Source organism: Botryllus schlosseri, chromosome 16 (genome assembly GCF_051294905.1).
Source record: "Botryllus schlosseri isolate E-star chromosome 16, Bs_hap1, whole genome shotgun sequence".
Classification (NCBI taxonomy): Eukaryota; Metazoa; Chordata; class Ascidiacea; order Stolidobranchia; family Styelidae; genus Botryllus; species Botryllus schlosseri.
The window spans coordinates 7,596,471-7,611,170 of record NC_137251.1 but is presented as its reverse complement, the minus strand read 5'-3'; the positions used below and the strand labels follow the sequence as shown (position 1 = coordinate 7,611,170).

Here is a 14,700-nt window from a genome sequence, read left to right as displayed (position 1 = left end):
GTCACTATGTAATCATATAACAATATTGGATTTGGGCTTTGTATCGCAATTTTATATAGTGCGGCCCGCGAATGGATTCAAATGTTGAATGCGGCCCGCGAGCTAAAAAGTTTGTTCATCCCTGTATTAGTGGGATATTATTGAATTTAGGCTATTTACCAGTCGCATACGGGCGCTTAGTACATTTTTATGCATTCTAAAGCATTAATGGACAGAGTTCGCAAGATTGCAGTTCTTTTGTGCGAATATTATCTTCCAGCGGCGCAAGCATATCCCGTCATTGAGCGTGCATTGTATTAGTTGCCATGTCGGTATATGCACCTTCAAACCCTTCCACCAGAGAACCGAACTCTATGTTTCAATGCGTGATCGAGCAAGTATAAAATTACGGTAACTTTTTCGATACAGAGGCAATTATCACTTTGAGCTCTCAGTGATATGAGAAGAAGTCTGGCGTTCGGGTCATTTCTGAACAAACCAATCAACCCTACACTGTTAGAAAAATTTTAGTAAATTGACTTCAAATTGCGAGGCAGCAGTTTTACTTACCCTGGTAACGTTAAATACTAAAAATTAGTAATTTTTTTACTATAATTTTAGTAAATTTTCTGACTCAGGATAAGCAGCATTTCTACTCACTCTTGTAACCTTGATACTAAAAATCAGTAATATTTTTACTCTTTCTAGTAAATTACTAGTAAAGCTAGCACTGAATTCACAGTCCTGTCTAGTGTCAATCAATGTATTGATTGACTTAATGCTATATGCATGGCGGTTTTCTACCACTTCGCGCCCTGGCAATACGCACAACTCCATGGAAATGATTGAATCAAATGTTGCAGCATGAAAGCATTTATTTTCATGTTCTATTGGTGGTCGCAGGAGGTCGGTGAGTTTCATCACCTTTGGATGAACTCTAAGTGTCTTTCTCTTTCTTGAACACTTCGCGCCTACGTCGGAAATCTCGGCGAAGACTCTGTAATATATGAAATATATCTCATAACATAACTGGGGGCTGGCCATCAACAAGAGCGAATTTGCTTCAGACAAAACTATATTGCTGTATTAACACAGTTCAGTAGCCTATTCACTATGGGCTACCAGTACCCCATATGTTAACATTTTCGTGTTAAATTGTGATTGTTATAAGCAAGCAGAGCACCACAATAGTTAATTGTTATTGTCAATGTGTTGCAGAGCTCTGATTGTTTAAAATATTGCAGATGTCAGATTTTTCAGGGCGATTTTAAGGCATTTCTAGTGCCCATACCGCATTTTAATTTCTATTTTGGAAATCACCGTTACACTAGCTTTTCATTAGGGCCGGATTCATTAATATTTTGCGCCCCAGTTGCCAGCTGTGAGATCACCAATAAAGGTGCCTTTGCACTGCCCAGCAGTGAACGCAAGAAGCTGAGCCGAGCGAAGAAACATAATCAGTCATTGCCATTACGGGTTGACATTTGATAGTCTAACTCTCACTCAGCTTACCTTTACATAAACTCCAACGTGGCTGTTAGTTCGCTCGGGTATTCCAGGTTGAAAACATAGAATGTGACGAACAGATACGCCAAAGCAACGTAGGAGTCCGTGGTGAATATCATTGATCTTTCGGCAGTTACCACAAACTCCTTCACATTGTAGTTCGATGAGCCTGAAAATGAAATGTAAAGTAGTCAGCGCTGCTACTCAACTAGATGTATGGCTACTTTCATAAATTTATACTCAATTACGAGTAGAAGAAGCATAAAAATCCAACCACTCGAGTGTAGTGCTAGTAGGCACTTCAAAAGAGCCAGGCATCAATATAAGGTTAATTATCCTCTCAGGATCCATGACTAACACAAAAATGCATTGTTAGTATGCAGCACATCTAACGCCATTGGCTAGGTTATGAAATAGAGACTGTGCAGACAACCAGAGGCGCTGGTCAGTAATCAAGTATATCTATATCTATTATTTTGGCATACTCAAGTAGGTTTGCCAATGTTGCCTACTTGAGCTACTTATATTCTAGTGGTTGTGGCATTTGACTACTTCCACTTGTACGAAACAGTGATGGGCAGAACTACTGACTTTCAAGTGTTCAGATTTTGTAAAGTAGGTATGGGAAGTTTTTCATTTTCACAACTACGGCATAACTATTGACAAGATAGTGAGTACCTGTGACTGTCTTATCAGTGGTACCAACTTGCTCGCACTCCCTATCTCTACACCACGCTCACCAAGCACACCCGCGGAGGTAACAAATTTCCAGCGAAACCAAAAATCAGACGATTTTTACATTCATATCAAACCGACTTGTGCAATACAAAACCGGACACATTTTCATAATCGAGACTTATGCCGCTATTCTGTGCATGTCACTTACTGACAATAGCAGGGGTGGGAAATCATTTTTACACTACAAACTTGTTTCAACATGCAATGATTTAATACTTAATTCAATTTGAGGCTCAAATCATTATGCCCGACCTAAGTCCATGAGATTCGCACGATGACTTTATACTTGCAATAAATTCAGTAACAGTCAGTTAGTCATCAGTGTGAACGTGACCCATACTTTATGTACATAAATACTTACCGATTGTAATCAAGAATGGGTGGTTCGGCGTATCTGCCATTAAATCTTGAGCAATTTCCTGAAAACAGATATGCATGTGTGAGCAATGATTCCAATATCATTTTTGTGTAGTGAAAGTCTTGACCGGAGGACAGGCAACAACAAGATTATTAAACAAAGTTATTACACCAACAATAGAACAGAACTACATTGGAAACATTCACAAAATAGGTTTTGGGGCTAATATAATACTAACCATTCTTTTGAACAATTGAGGATGCCAAGAGAGGAAGCATATGATTCTGATTTCGTTATCTCCGATATAGTTGAAAGTCTTGACAGTGTTTCTGTACTTTCTGCGCCGTCATTTTTTAATGTCCTGTGAAGAGTACAATTAGCATTTATTTAAAATGAGAGCAAAGAGAACAGGTATCACGTTGATATAATTGTCTTTGAAAAATTTTTCTACTGCAGTAACTTTGCTTCTAGTGGTTGGAATTGAGCCAAATTTAGTATGCATCATCTCTACTGACAGCCTAACAATTTTATGGGGTGGACAGAAAATTTTTGAAATTTTTATTTTTTAATGATAATTTCAAAACTTTCTACTACAAGAATCACGCTTCTACCGGTTAGGATTGAGCCAAAAATGGTGTGAAGCATTTTTTTAACCAACCCAACAATTTTATCAAGTAGCCAGTGAAATCTGAAGGAATTTCATTTTTTGAACAGCCCTATAGTGTGTAGCCTATTTATGAGATTACAAAAAAATCTTGCTTACTTTTGAATGCGAGGCCAGTTATTGTCCATCTTGCAAATTAAGAATTGCTTGGAATTTCCTGTCCCAGTGAGAATACCATAATGTTGAAACATGAACTCAACTTCAAAGAGAAAGGGCCACATTTCTCAGATTGTTGATACTGCAGCAGGTTGATTGATTGTCTTTCTTTGGAATGGATACGGTATGTAGTTTACATTAGCATTCTCGCTTTCTCTCTGTCTGGAACTGCCTTTCTGCTTTCTTCGATAAGACATTTCTGGTCAGCGCTCAGTGAGATGTACTGGTAAGTTCTGTATTTTCTTGCTCCATGATTGAGGCTTTAACCTGTTTTACAATCTCGTCACAATGGGAAGCTAATAGCTTACGCAGCTCAGCCATGATGTCTTGCACTGTAGTTGAAGGAATGAGGTTTTTGTACTCCATCCTCATTGCAAACATAATGCTCGGGTTATCATTCCTAAATTTCTCTTCCTGAGCGTTGTCGCTCGTTACATCAGCAGCAGACAACAGATCCTGGGCGATTGAACTCTGGCTTGTACTAGCAGAATTATGGTTAGTTGGCTGAATCACATTGGTCTGATCCGAAACGGTATGATATCGGCTAACATGACTGGAAATGACGATATCACGTCATACCTCTTGGAACAGTGCAGATAAGGACACTTGACGAATAATCCGCTTCCAATATGGCTTTTCAGGTGACAAAAGATATCTGATGTTGAAGAAAGTTCCATACCGCAGATGACCACCGGGCATTTCAAATCTACTACCATTTCTTTAGTTAGACACCAACACAGCTTCCTCCTAAATCCGAGATTTCGCCTGACATGCGACGGCAACACCTACCTACAGTCCTACATCCTAGCACGTGAATCAGTAACTTGTCACGACCTGGTGAACACAAATTCTTGGATTGTTACGTAACTATGCCGAATTTCATTCCTGGGTGATTTGGCGCGATTCTGAGTTCTGATGCTCTGCCGATAATAATTGGATTTTCAAATTCGGTGTGACAATAGCAATCGAATAATACCAATTACTATAAATTCTGAGCCGTTGATGATGAATTACGGTATCATCATAGCTGAGGCTTGGCCTATATGTATACCTCAGATCTCCTTTTACGCTTTATTTTTGAAGAATAAATACGCAAATTTCGTGGTTCGCAAATCTCATGGTCTGAAAATGATCAATATTTAGTCATTCAGGAGGATTGATACACAGTACCAATAATCCGTATCATAGTAATAATTGACGGGTTTACTAAAAACGATAGTAAATTATGTTACTACAGCAATTCGTATTTGTTTTACTAATTAATAGGTGTAAATTTACTAATTTTTCTAACAGTGTACTCATTTCCTTCCATGGATGGAGCCCTGCACCAATACAGATAGAATTCAGCGTTGTAAAGTTGATGTTTTTCGCTGGTCCTTACCCGCGTTTGTCCTGCCAGCATTTCCACTCTGATAGAAAGCCCCCAGATAATCAATTCGCTCTGTAATGTCTGTGGAGTCAGTGGATTCGTCCGATGCTAGGCTAAAGTAGTCTACACGTCAACGTATTTCAGAACATGCGATGAAAGATCGACTGAAATTTCTGTTACTCTTTTGGTCACGGTTGAAACAGACAACTGTAACTTCAAAATTTGTCAGGTGATGTTGTCCTGTGCTGTTAAGTATCGGAAGCAGCGAATATTCGTTTTATTGAAATCACAACTTCTCTGGCCAATTTCATGGGTTTAACGATATTCCAAGCAATTTTAAACCATGCGTCTGTAACATATAGTCGACAATTTTAACAATGCCTCGAAATATAGATTGGTGGGCTTGACACCAAGCTAGCAATGTTTTTTCTAACATCAGGCGATACGTATAACTTCAGAAGAAAGTGTCGTGGTATGATTTTAAGCTTCTACGCTTCGTTACGAAAACTGTTATTCGACAAATATGTCACATCGGTTTTCCATTTATATCTGAGAAAGCAAATTGATTGTTCCAAACGGAGTTACAAACCCAGTTCCCGCCGTTTTATTTCCCGTTCCTTGTTCTTGTTGAGTTAAACACCCTTCAAGAGTGTACTACACAACGGAATTCTCTTGAACTAAAGTCCAGCCGAATACCGATTCAAAACAATAACAACCCGAGCATATATCAAGAAACCAGAATACATCATAGGATGAGTAATTAAACGACACATAGACGGTGCGATAAGAGAGCTAAGTAGCTAAATTAATACGTAACATCGTGCAACTAGCAATTGCGTTTATAATGATAGATGTCGCGGGCCGCAAAATAAACGTCTGCGGGCCGCGGGTTGAGAACCCCTGGTCTATATTAATGTACTTGTACACGATACCTAGCGACGAATCGGGTCACATTAATTCCACCATGCTGAAGTACATATTGACGTTTTAAACGTCACTAAATGTATCAACTGAGACAATCAAATGATCCCATAAAATCAATATCTTCCGACGTTTTGCCTACAATTTCGACGAGGACTTGCCAGTGAATATAAGCTTACGCCTTAACTGGCTAGTCCAGACCAGACAATGTATTCGGCGTCTGGGTATTGAACAGAGTGCATAACGGGTTACTATACTTGCTACCGATATTACCCCATTAACAAGTTATACAGGTGTAGCCAACACCGCAATCGCACGGATTCGGCTTTTATGATAAGTAAACATATGATGTCATCGCCTGCTAGATTTTTACATCAGAAAATGATATCAATCTCATTGATTGGTTGAATAAGCATCATTCGCTGACTACATGTGGTGTATTTCGCTCTTCGTGTTGTGTGATTGCGGGTCAAGCTCACAGCAGGGAGTCACTAATAGATATTCACAAACGGAAAGTTGGATATTTCGAGCAAACTTTTGAGATTGTCAAGGTGCATGCTCGTTTAGTGTTGATCGTTTATGCTGCCAGCACCATGCATATGAAGTGCCCCGCAGTTGAAATGCAATAAATTTGAACCAAAGATGTTATAATGACGTGAAAATTGTAATATATGAAAAAGGTTCACAGTGCAGAACCTATCAAGGTTCTGTTGTGAACGCGAACCTCAAAATTACCGAGGTTCACACACAGAACGCGAACATGAACCTCACGTTCACACCATCCCTAATATTTAGTGTTTCAAGCAAGGAATCCCACCAACCGCTTATCTGCAGCTTTATAGCACGGCATCCATTGCGCAAGCAAATCTAACAGTATTAGTTGTGGAGGGTCTAAATTCAGGTCGCTACCGCACCGGATCTATCGCCTAATACAGGCCTACGTAATATTTGCATAATTTAATTTTAGTTGCGCAATGATCGATCTTCTGTGGTTGCTTTGACACTAGATTTGTCTGCAAAGATCCAAAGATCGCGGTGAAGCGGTAATGGTTGTCGTCGTTGCTCCAGATATATTGGAATCGCTTACTCTTATCAGACGAAACTAAAAGAAAACATCCTTTCGTGTGACGAACACGATTCCAAATTCTCATTTCGACATGGGGGCTCATTATTTTCCACTGCGAGTCTCATTTGATAAGTGCGGTTCAAGCTGCGGGCCCTGGACATTTCGGCGTCTGAACAGTGGACACATCAATGTAGAGCGTTTTGGTCAACATGTGGCGGTTATATCATTTCAAGCTTTATTGCCGCCATTTACACACACCGCACACGGAGTCACATGCTCGCATGTTGCCCGAAACCTGTGTCTCCTAGCATGAAAATGCCCAGCGCCGAAATACCGGCTTATATAATAGTCGCACTCCCACAGACTGCACACTGCACAGTGCACACTCCTAGACCAAAGCATCCCAACGGTTTCAAATACGATATTACGTTGCCTTATATAGATATTTTTGGGGTTTCCACATTGTAGTCAAGAAACCAGTTGACGGTAAATCGCGCAAAACGCGATAAAAGATAAATATAATATGCCCGAAGACTCTGTTTTATGTTGATTTGCGAAATTTGGTTCGTCTTCGAGCTTTTTCCAGTTTGAAAACTTAAGTTAGAAGTTTTGCAACAGAATGGTTGTGATATGTCGTTACGTCAAATCATTTGGCGTGCCATGGTTGCCGACCCCCGTTCTGTGTTTTATTCTATTAGTCTTTAATTCAGTGTGCACTGTGCATATAGGCTACCTCCTCTTTACTTCGCATATAGGCCCAGGCCCTAGGCCAAGGTTAGTGTCTGATTTAAAGACTACTCCAAGTCGTTTCGGCACATTCCTATCTTTTCATTCTATCACAATCTTGTGGCGTATTGATTGGATAAAAATTTGATAACAAACTGAACTATGAACTGACTCGGATTGAGTACGTCAACTCGAAATATTGCTGAAAAATATGTATCCACGCGGTGGCGTATACGAGTTACAACTTGAGCCCAACTCGGGGAAGTAGCCTACTCAGGCGTCAGCGTAGCAAAGGCAGTATTTCATCAACGAGTGCGACACGAAAATTTTAGTCGCTACGCATATATTCCAATAACAAAAATACTTAACCCATTCTATCGAAGTACTGTAGTTCGGGAGAACGGCCGGTTTCAAAAAGGAAAGTTTGTAGCCAGAATGAAAATTCGTGAGGGGAAACTTTCAAACAATGGCATGACGTCACTGGCCCAACATACGTGGTGGGTGCTGTTGACGTCACAATATACGAGGGCGCGGGTGAAGACGCTTTTCCCTTACTGTCGGATCTATAAGACTTCTTCGGACCCATCACGACATCAATTTACCATCTCAACCCTTGTTGTTGTTGTTGCTGCTGCTGCTGCTGCTGTTTATTGAACGAAAATTTGGCTCTTATCACCTGTTTGTCTTTTGCACCATGGTCAGTAGTGGCGCACGAAGAAATGAAATGCGGCCAATAATCGCGTAATTATTTAGCTAAAGGGAAGTCCTCTAATCGAAGTAGTCTACAATATAGTACGACAAGTCTCCTGATGCTCCCGGTGCTGATGTCATTGGAATAACCATTGATTTATAATTTTCAATTATGCCGGACCTGAAGTGGGGAACAGCTCGCCAGCTATCCAACAGTCGTCGAGCATGTCCACATGTCGAAATACAAGCAATTTTTACTGAATGAATACTTGTCAGCCCACAAATTTACCGGACCACGACCTAACAATATATCGATCTCGCCTTCCGTCACATGCCAGCTCATTTTGTCGCCTGTCCTTTTACATTTTCTTCTTTTACTCTTCTTTCAGTGTGCATGCCTCCTCTTTACATCGACTAGGCCCAGGTGGGTGTCTGATTTCACAGACTACTCCAAAGTCGTTTCGACACCTTCCCATCTTTTCATTGCATCGCAGTCTTGTGGTGTTTTGAGATAATGAAATTATGAATAAACTGATACCGATACTGTAAGTATTCATAAAGCTACTTTCCAATTCGGGCGCAAATCCCGCCGAAGTAAATTTTGCCTGTAAGGTTTTTCGCAGATCCACTTATTTATTTATTTGTTCTGAAATGTATACGTGAATTGAGGCAAAAAGCGCCAGACGAAACCAAGATGAAGTCCGAAGGAACTTAGGTATAAGTTTATAATCACATTCCAATTTTTGTGGGTTGCCGACTAGACGAGGAAACATCTTTGTTGCGATTGTGCATAAATTTCAGCAGGACGGCGTAGGGTTGTGGACGCAACATTATTGGCACGTCTATCCGCGCACAGATTGAACAATAGGGGGTATACACAGTTTCGGCAGTGACACGCATCATTGTCTAGGTGCAAAATTATTCACACAATGACTTCCTGATATATAAAGCACTTGGTTTCCGGAAGCAAAAACGACTATAGCACCCGACCAATTCTGAAGCTCCGTCTCCACAAATATCTTAGAAGAAATATGTTGATTAAAATTTTCCATGGAATCAATTGACAACTATCAAGGAAAATCGATTGCTTAGTAAATCTCGTTGATAGGGAAACTAGTAGGCTAACAATTGCCGAATCATCAATGATATAAGGACTGATACTTGATCGAGGGTGGAATTACATTGTCTCTCCAAGTCAGGGGTGTCAAACATCCGGCCCGCCAGACGATTTCATCCGGCCCGCGAGGCAGTTATGAGTTGATTGAAAATGCGTGTATTATCTAGTACATTTCTAACAAATGTTTGGATTTTAGTAAGAACTACTGCCACTGAACAATCACATCAGACTGCAAATGTAGAGAAATGTTATCGGGCCACATTAGAACCATCCGACAACTGTGTGGTGGTTTCAATCTAGTCACTATTACGAACAATTAGCTAACATTGACACCCAATTCCGAAAGGGCAAAAAGTGCATACAGAGTTCAGAGTTTTATATATCGGTGGTCGCACTGCTGCAAAATTTCCCGGCCTCGATAGAAACCCGAATCGCGATTTAATCATGAAGCAAGTTCCAACGTCCTCATTTACAGATAAATCTCTTGTATTCCAGTATTCGTCACAACGCATACGCAACGTTGACGGCAGCATAAGACTAAAACGGAGGCAGTATAGAACTATGACAACTTATATCATCGTTAGAGTCACTGTTCTGCGGTTTATGACTGTGTTCGCCAGCCCGGTCCAGACATCGTATTGTTGCCAATTCCATTGTTTGCGAATAATGGTGTAGCCAGAATAGAACCATATGATCCGTAATCTTCTGTACTGATTTGTGTAATGACTTGATAATAATAAAGTATTCAAATGAAAAATAAGGGCATGAATTTTAAGGTAATATTTCGGAATTATTTTACTGGTGCGGCCCGCGTGCGATTTGAAGGTTCGAATCCGTCCCGCGACGCAAGTTGAGTTTGACACCCCTGCCGTCTAAGTCTTGGCTATCAGATCAATACTTATTTCGATTGATCAAATTCTGGTTCGAGGCGAGAGCGTGATTTCTCTTACTCCAATCATTCGAAATGACAGCTGGGCGCTGCGAGCACATTCCATATTCAACTGTCTTTTTCAAATGGCCGTAATTTTCCATACGAAGGAGAGAGATGAGTAAAGCAAATTATTCATCCAAAGACATGGTTACAAGAATGACTGTAAATTCACAAGATACTTCCTAACGTTAGTAACACAATAAAGTCGTGACACTGAGCCTGTGTAAATTATGCCAAGTGGGATAATATCACGTACAATCGACGACTATATAAAACCAAATATCGTCTTTGATTTCGCAGCGGTATGTGTACCCAGCAGTATGGTTACATTACAAGCAAGGTCTGCAATCATTGTCGCAATTCTGCAGCTAATAGCGATAAATTTGGATGCTTCAATAACCACCAATGCCATAAAATAAATCGTAACGGTATTCTTTGTCATCTGTAATATACTATATCTGTTAAAGTAAGCACAGGTCGACTTGGTCAACTAAATCCTTAACGAAAGATATACCGCGATCATACCAATCGAAACCGTTGCTTAATTTCGAGTGTTTGTATGCTGTACCCATTTACAACTGAACTTATACCATATTCAAATCATGAAAGCGCGCCTCAATATTGAGCCAGTAAATGCATTATTCATGCTGTGGCTCGCATAAATCACGGTTGGAGATAAATATCGGCTCGAATGATTGGTTTTCATGAAGCTATCGATCTCATTACTTATTTAAATGCAAATAACCAATGCACACCTGGTTTTGTAGGTAAAAAAGTCAGTTTAGAATTAGTTTACCACTGGATGTAATTTGTTTCAAACTATCAAATATATGCATGTGTCACAAGAAATGTCAAGTATCATCACGGTGTTGTTTTCCGACAACTGCCGGGACAGCTTCAATTAATTCAAGTTTTGGTAAGGTCTTTTTGCAATAGTTTTTTCGAAGAATCGCCACCAATAGCGCAAAGTGTTTGTAGACTCTCCAGATAACCATTACCCACCCAACACTAAGGAGAATTTATTGAAGAAATATGACCAATGGTGTAGCCCGACTTGATGATATTACAGTATTCCTACTAGATATCTAGAAAGCAAACATTCCCAATTTAACAAACCGAGCACAGTGAAGAGTAAACATATCATCGTTTCGAGTGGAACAGAGGGCGCGCCTATGCGACAGGTTATTCATCTCTTACCTCCCAATGACTCACAAAGGATATGCGTCTCGACTCCCCCACTCTTGTTAGCCTGTTGAAAAATGTAGAAACAGGCTCGGCTACATACAATAGCAAATCGTTTTCATATACTACACGTTCGAAATACTTGCGAAATGATATCATAATATGCTTGTTATAGTCCAGTGGTTGTCGAAATATAGGGGCAGCGAATGGTAGGCTGTAGGAATCTTGGTCACGGCCGCACCAGGGCAATCTTTTCATATACCCATTATTTGTTTCTTCCAAACAAATAAAATAAAAGTCTTCGCGAGATCTATTCTGTAGATACTTTGTACTGTTCCCAAGTCCACTGTGCCGGACCAACCAATGAGTACAAGTGGCACTCTTGGTCACGGCCGCACCAGGGCAATCTTTTCATATACCCATTATTTGTTTCTTCCAAACAAATAAAATAAAAGTCTTCGCGAGATCTATTCTGTAGATACTTTGTACTGTTCCCAAGTCCACTGTGCCGGACCAACCAATGAGTACAAGTGGCAAGTGCCGGCAAGCTGTAACGACAGTACGGCTTGTTCGTAAAGTGTGTCCCTGCCCAGCCGTGTATTACACAAGTTGGTTTAATGTCATAGCCAGATTTCCATGACATTTGGTTAGTCTAGCTAGAGCTCTCTAGCTTACGAATATTAGTACTGTTTGTTAGGGTGGCGAGGGAGGTAGAATTAATATCCGACTTGCTGCGGTTAAACCACCGACATTACAAGCGCTGATGCAAGTCATAGCAACCTTGCTGAGTACGCATATTCTTGTTCAATGCGTGCTTTTGTAAAACCATTGCGTAGTGCTAATGCATACGATTCGTGAGCTTGAAAAAGGTTGGAAACCATTGATGTAGTCTACGCTTAGCGCCCAATAGAATAGAGTCGTGGAGTAAAAATACTCTGACCGAGAAATTTTCGCTGACATCAACCACACTGAATCACTGACTCTTTTTGTAATAAATCATGTTCCATAGAACTGCGTATCGTTCTACAGCCGGTTGCCTGCACTTCCTCTATTCCATACACGCCCATAAAAACGTAGCATGTAATGTTTAGAAATGCATTTCTTAAGACGTGTGTGAGGCTCAGGCTGCGAGATATAAATATAACTCCGATTTGGGTGGCGCTTGTAATTTGACCTGCAATTTACACAACTATGCGGACCGGATTCGAACCTTTTGATCGCTTGCGGGCCGGACCAGCTTAATGATTCCAAAATGTAACCTCCTATTCCATACCTTTGTGCTTCAGTCAAATGCTTTATTATCAGCCCTAAACAGAACATATGATAGTTCGGATCACATGACTCTATTTTCGCAACACCTAAATTCGCAAACGGTAGAAAACACCATGAATACCACAAACAGCAACAACAACAGCATATTTGCTCCATAGCCGCAGTATACAAGATGATTCTCGCGAAGAAGTAATGTCATATTTCACTGATTCCAATTTCGGTCAATCCCCTAAACATTTTGCTTTCCCGCCACACCATTTCCTTATGCATTTGCCCAGACAGATACACCTGGTACAATATGTATACAGATTTGTATTCACTGAAAGGTTAAAGCCGTGAGATTGTCAAAATTGTCACAACACGGGAAATTGAGATTTTAGATCAAGCAGGATGATATCGCTATAGCGAGTACACTTCACAGTCGTAAACGAACCGTGACACTTGGCTATACGAAACAGATAGTGTGGATCAGTGGCGTTCAACTGTTCATGTAACCTGAAGCTGCGAAAGACAATTCTGCGGCGGTCAAGCATGTCATTCAAATTCACTATGGTCAGCGGCATACAGAGAAATAAAACGACACCGCAATTTAAGAACTTGATTCGCTGGAAAATTATGCGCGCTTTGCTCAAGATTCTGTCTGGAGTTCGCTGTTCTCCAGTCTTTACATGCTACCAACTATGTATCTGGCATTATGATTACTTGTGAGTATAGCCATCAGTCGCTATCAATCATTTGGAATGAACGTTTAGGCCTTGTTTACAGTGTTCAATTGAATTTCAAGTCATCTGAAAAACATACTATATGGCGTCACAGGTCACAGTGGAAAAAAGGAAGTACTTTCATATTTCTGTCGTGAATATATCCACTTTATGAGCTGAGCTATCGTTTTCATTTCGTATTACCCTACTTGGGCGAGAGTTCACAGCTCCTGAATTCCATACATGGTGTACTGATCTACAAGCACCGTTAACTTTGTACTACGTTACAGACAATTTCCGAGTGGTGACAAATGACAGTCAACGAGAATAGGATAGAGGCCCCACCAAAACTACTAATCATCTATTAATGCTGATTAGCTGATAAATTGTATAAAAGTTGGTAAGTAATTTATATACGGAATGCTGGCAATAATAAGTTTCCTAGGTAAAATCTATATGAAATGAGGGAGCTGATGATGTCCAGCCCGCAAATGCCGATGCTCGGGGTTTGTGTGCGTGGAGGTCGTTGCATTGTTTGCTTTATGTAATATGCAAATATGCTAAGGTATTGTACTAGAAAACAGCCGAACGTAAGCCGGCAAAGAGATGACAAGAGATGTGTGGGATGCTAATCACCCCGGCGATCATTGCCAGTGACATGGAGCTAGCTGATATATTTTAACGCGCTTTTACGGCCGTTCAATCGCGATCGACCGACCGTACGACGTAATGCGGCTGTCAATGGCAGAAATGTTGACCACCCCTATAGACATTCTGCATGAATGAATGAATGAACTTACAATCAGAGGCGGCCATTAACGAAGTACTTCTACTTTTTGAAGTACTCAAGTAGGTTTTGTCTACTTGCACTACAAGTGGTTATGTTTTTAACTACTTCCACTTATACTTGAGCAAAAGCTTCTTCGTTTTTAGACTTTGTATTTTGATAGTAGAAAGTACTATAGGCAGACGTCTTCATCGCGTTTTTGAGTGAAATTGTTGTTGTTTGTGGTATTCATGGTGTTTTTCGACTATGGTCATTTACACAAGGCTAATTTGCATAATTTTCATTCCGTAGCTGCCGACTTTGTAGCACGGCCCCTTTCTAGGCTTTTATAAGACATCGCTTACACGGACTAGAGGAGACTAGATATTTGAAATTGTATTAACAACTGGGCGAAATAGCCCGGGCATGACGGTAACTGAATATAATCCCGAAAATTGTACCAACTTGTAGTGACGTTAGTAGTCATTTTGTGTTAGTTCCGAAGATGCATCTTGAAAATACAATTTCTAAGGTAGCCACTTTCGATCGACCACTAGA

General features: G+C 40.4%; 1 protein-coding gene across 1 annotated transcript; it reads right to left on the bottom strand.

Moving 5' to 3' along the window:
* Positions 1-836: 836 nt before the first annotated feature.
* On the bottom strand, positions 837-3,953 carry LOC145459052 (uncharacterized). Its single transcript, XM_080337631.1, has 5 exons — positions 3,345-3,953; positions 2,820-2,942; positions 2,585-2,642; positions 1,492-1,654; positions 837-976 (listed from the first exon to the last, which is right to left on the bottom strand). Exons 2-5 carry the CDS (start codon positions 2,857-2,859, stop codon positions 917-919), a joined length of 321 nt encoding a protein of 106 aa, XP_080193757.1. The 5' UTR covers positions 2,860-2,942; positions 3,345-3,953; the 3' UTR covers positions 837-916.
* Between the last annotated feature and the right edge of the window lie 10,747 nt (positions 3,954-14,700).

Excerpts from the sequence above, each read along its gene's own strand:
- LOC145459052 (XM_080337631.1), bottom strand. The coding sequence starts at position 2,859 with ATGCTTCCTCTCTTGGCATCCTCAATTGTTCAAAAGAATG. Across the intron at positions 1,655-2,584 it reads CCCATTCTTGATTACAATCG|GCTCATCGAACTACAATGTG; the intron begins GTAAGTATTTAT and ends TTTCATTTTCAG. Across the intron at positions 977-1,491 it reads ACGTTGGAGTTTATGTAAAG|AGTCTTCGCCGAGATTTCCG; the intron begins GTAAGCTGAGTG and ends CATATATTACAG.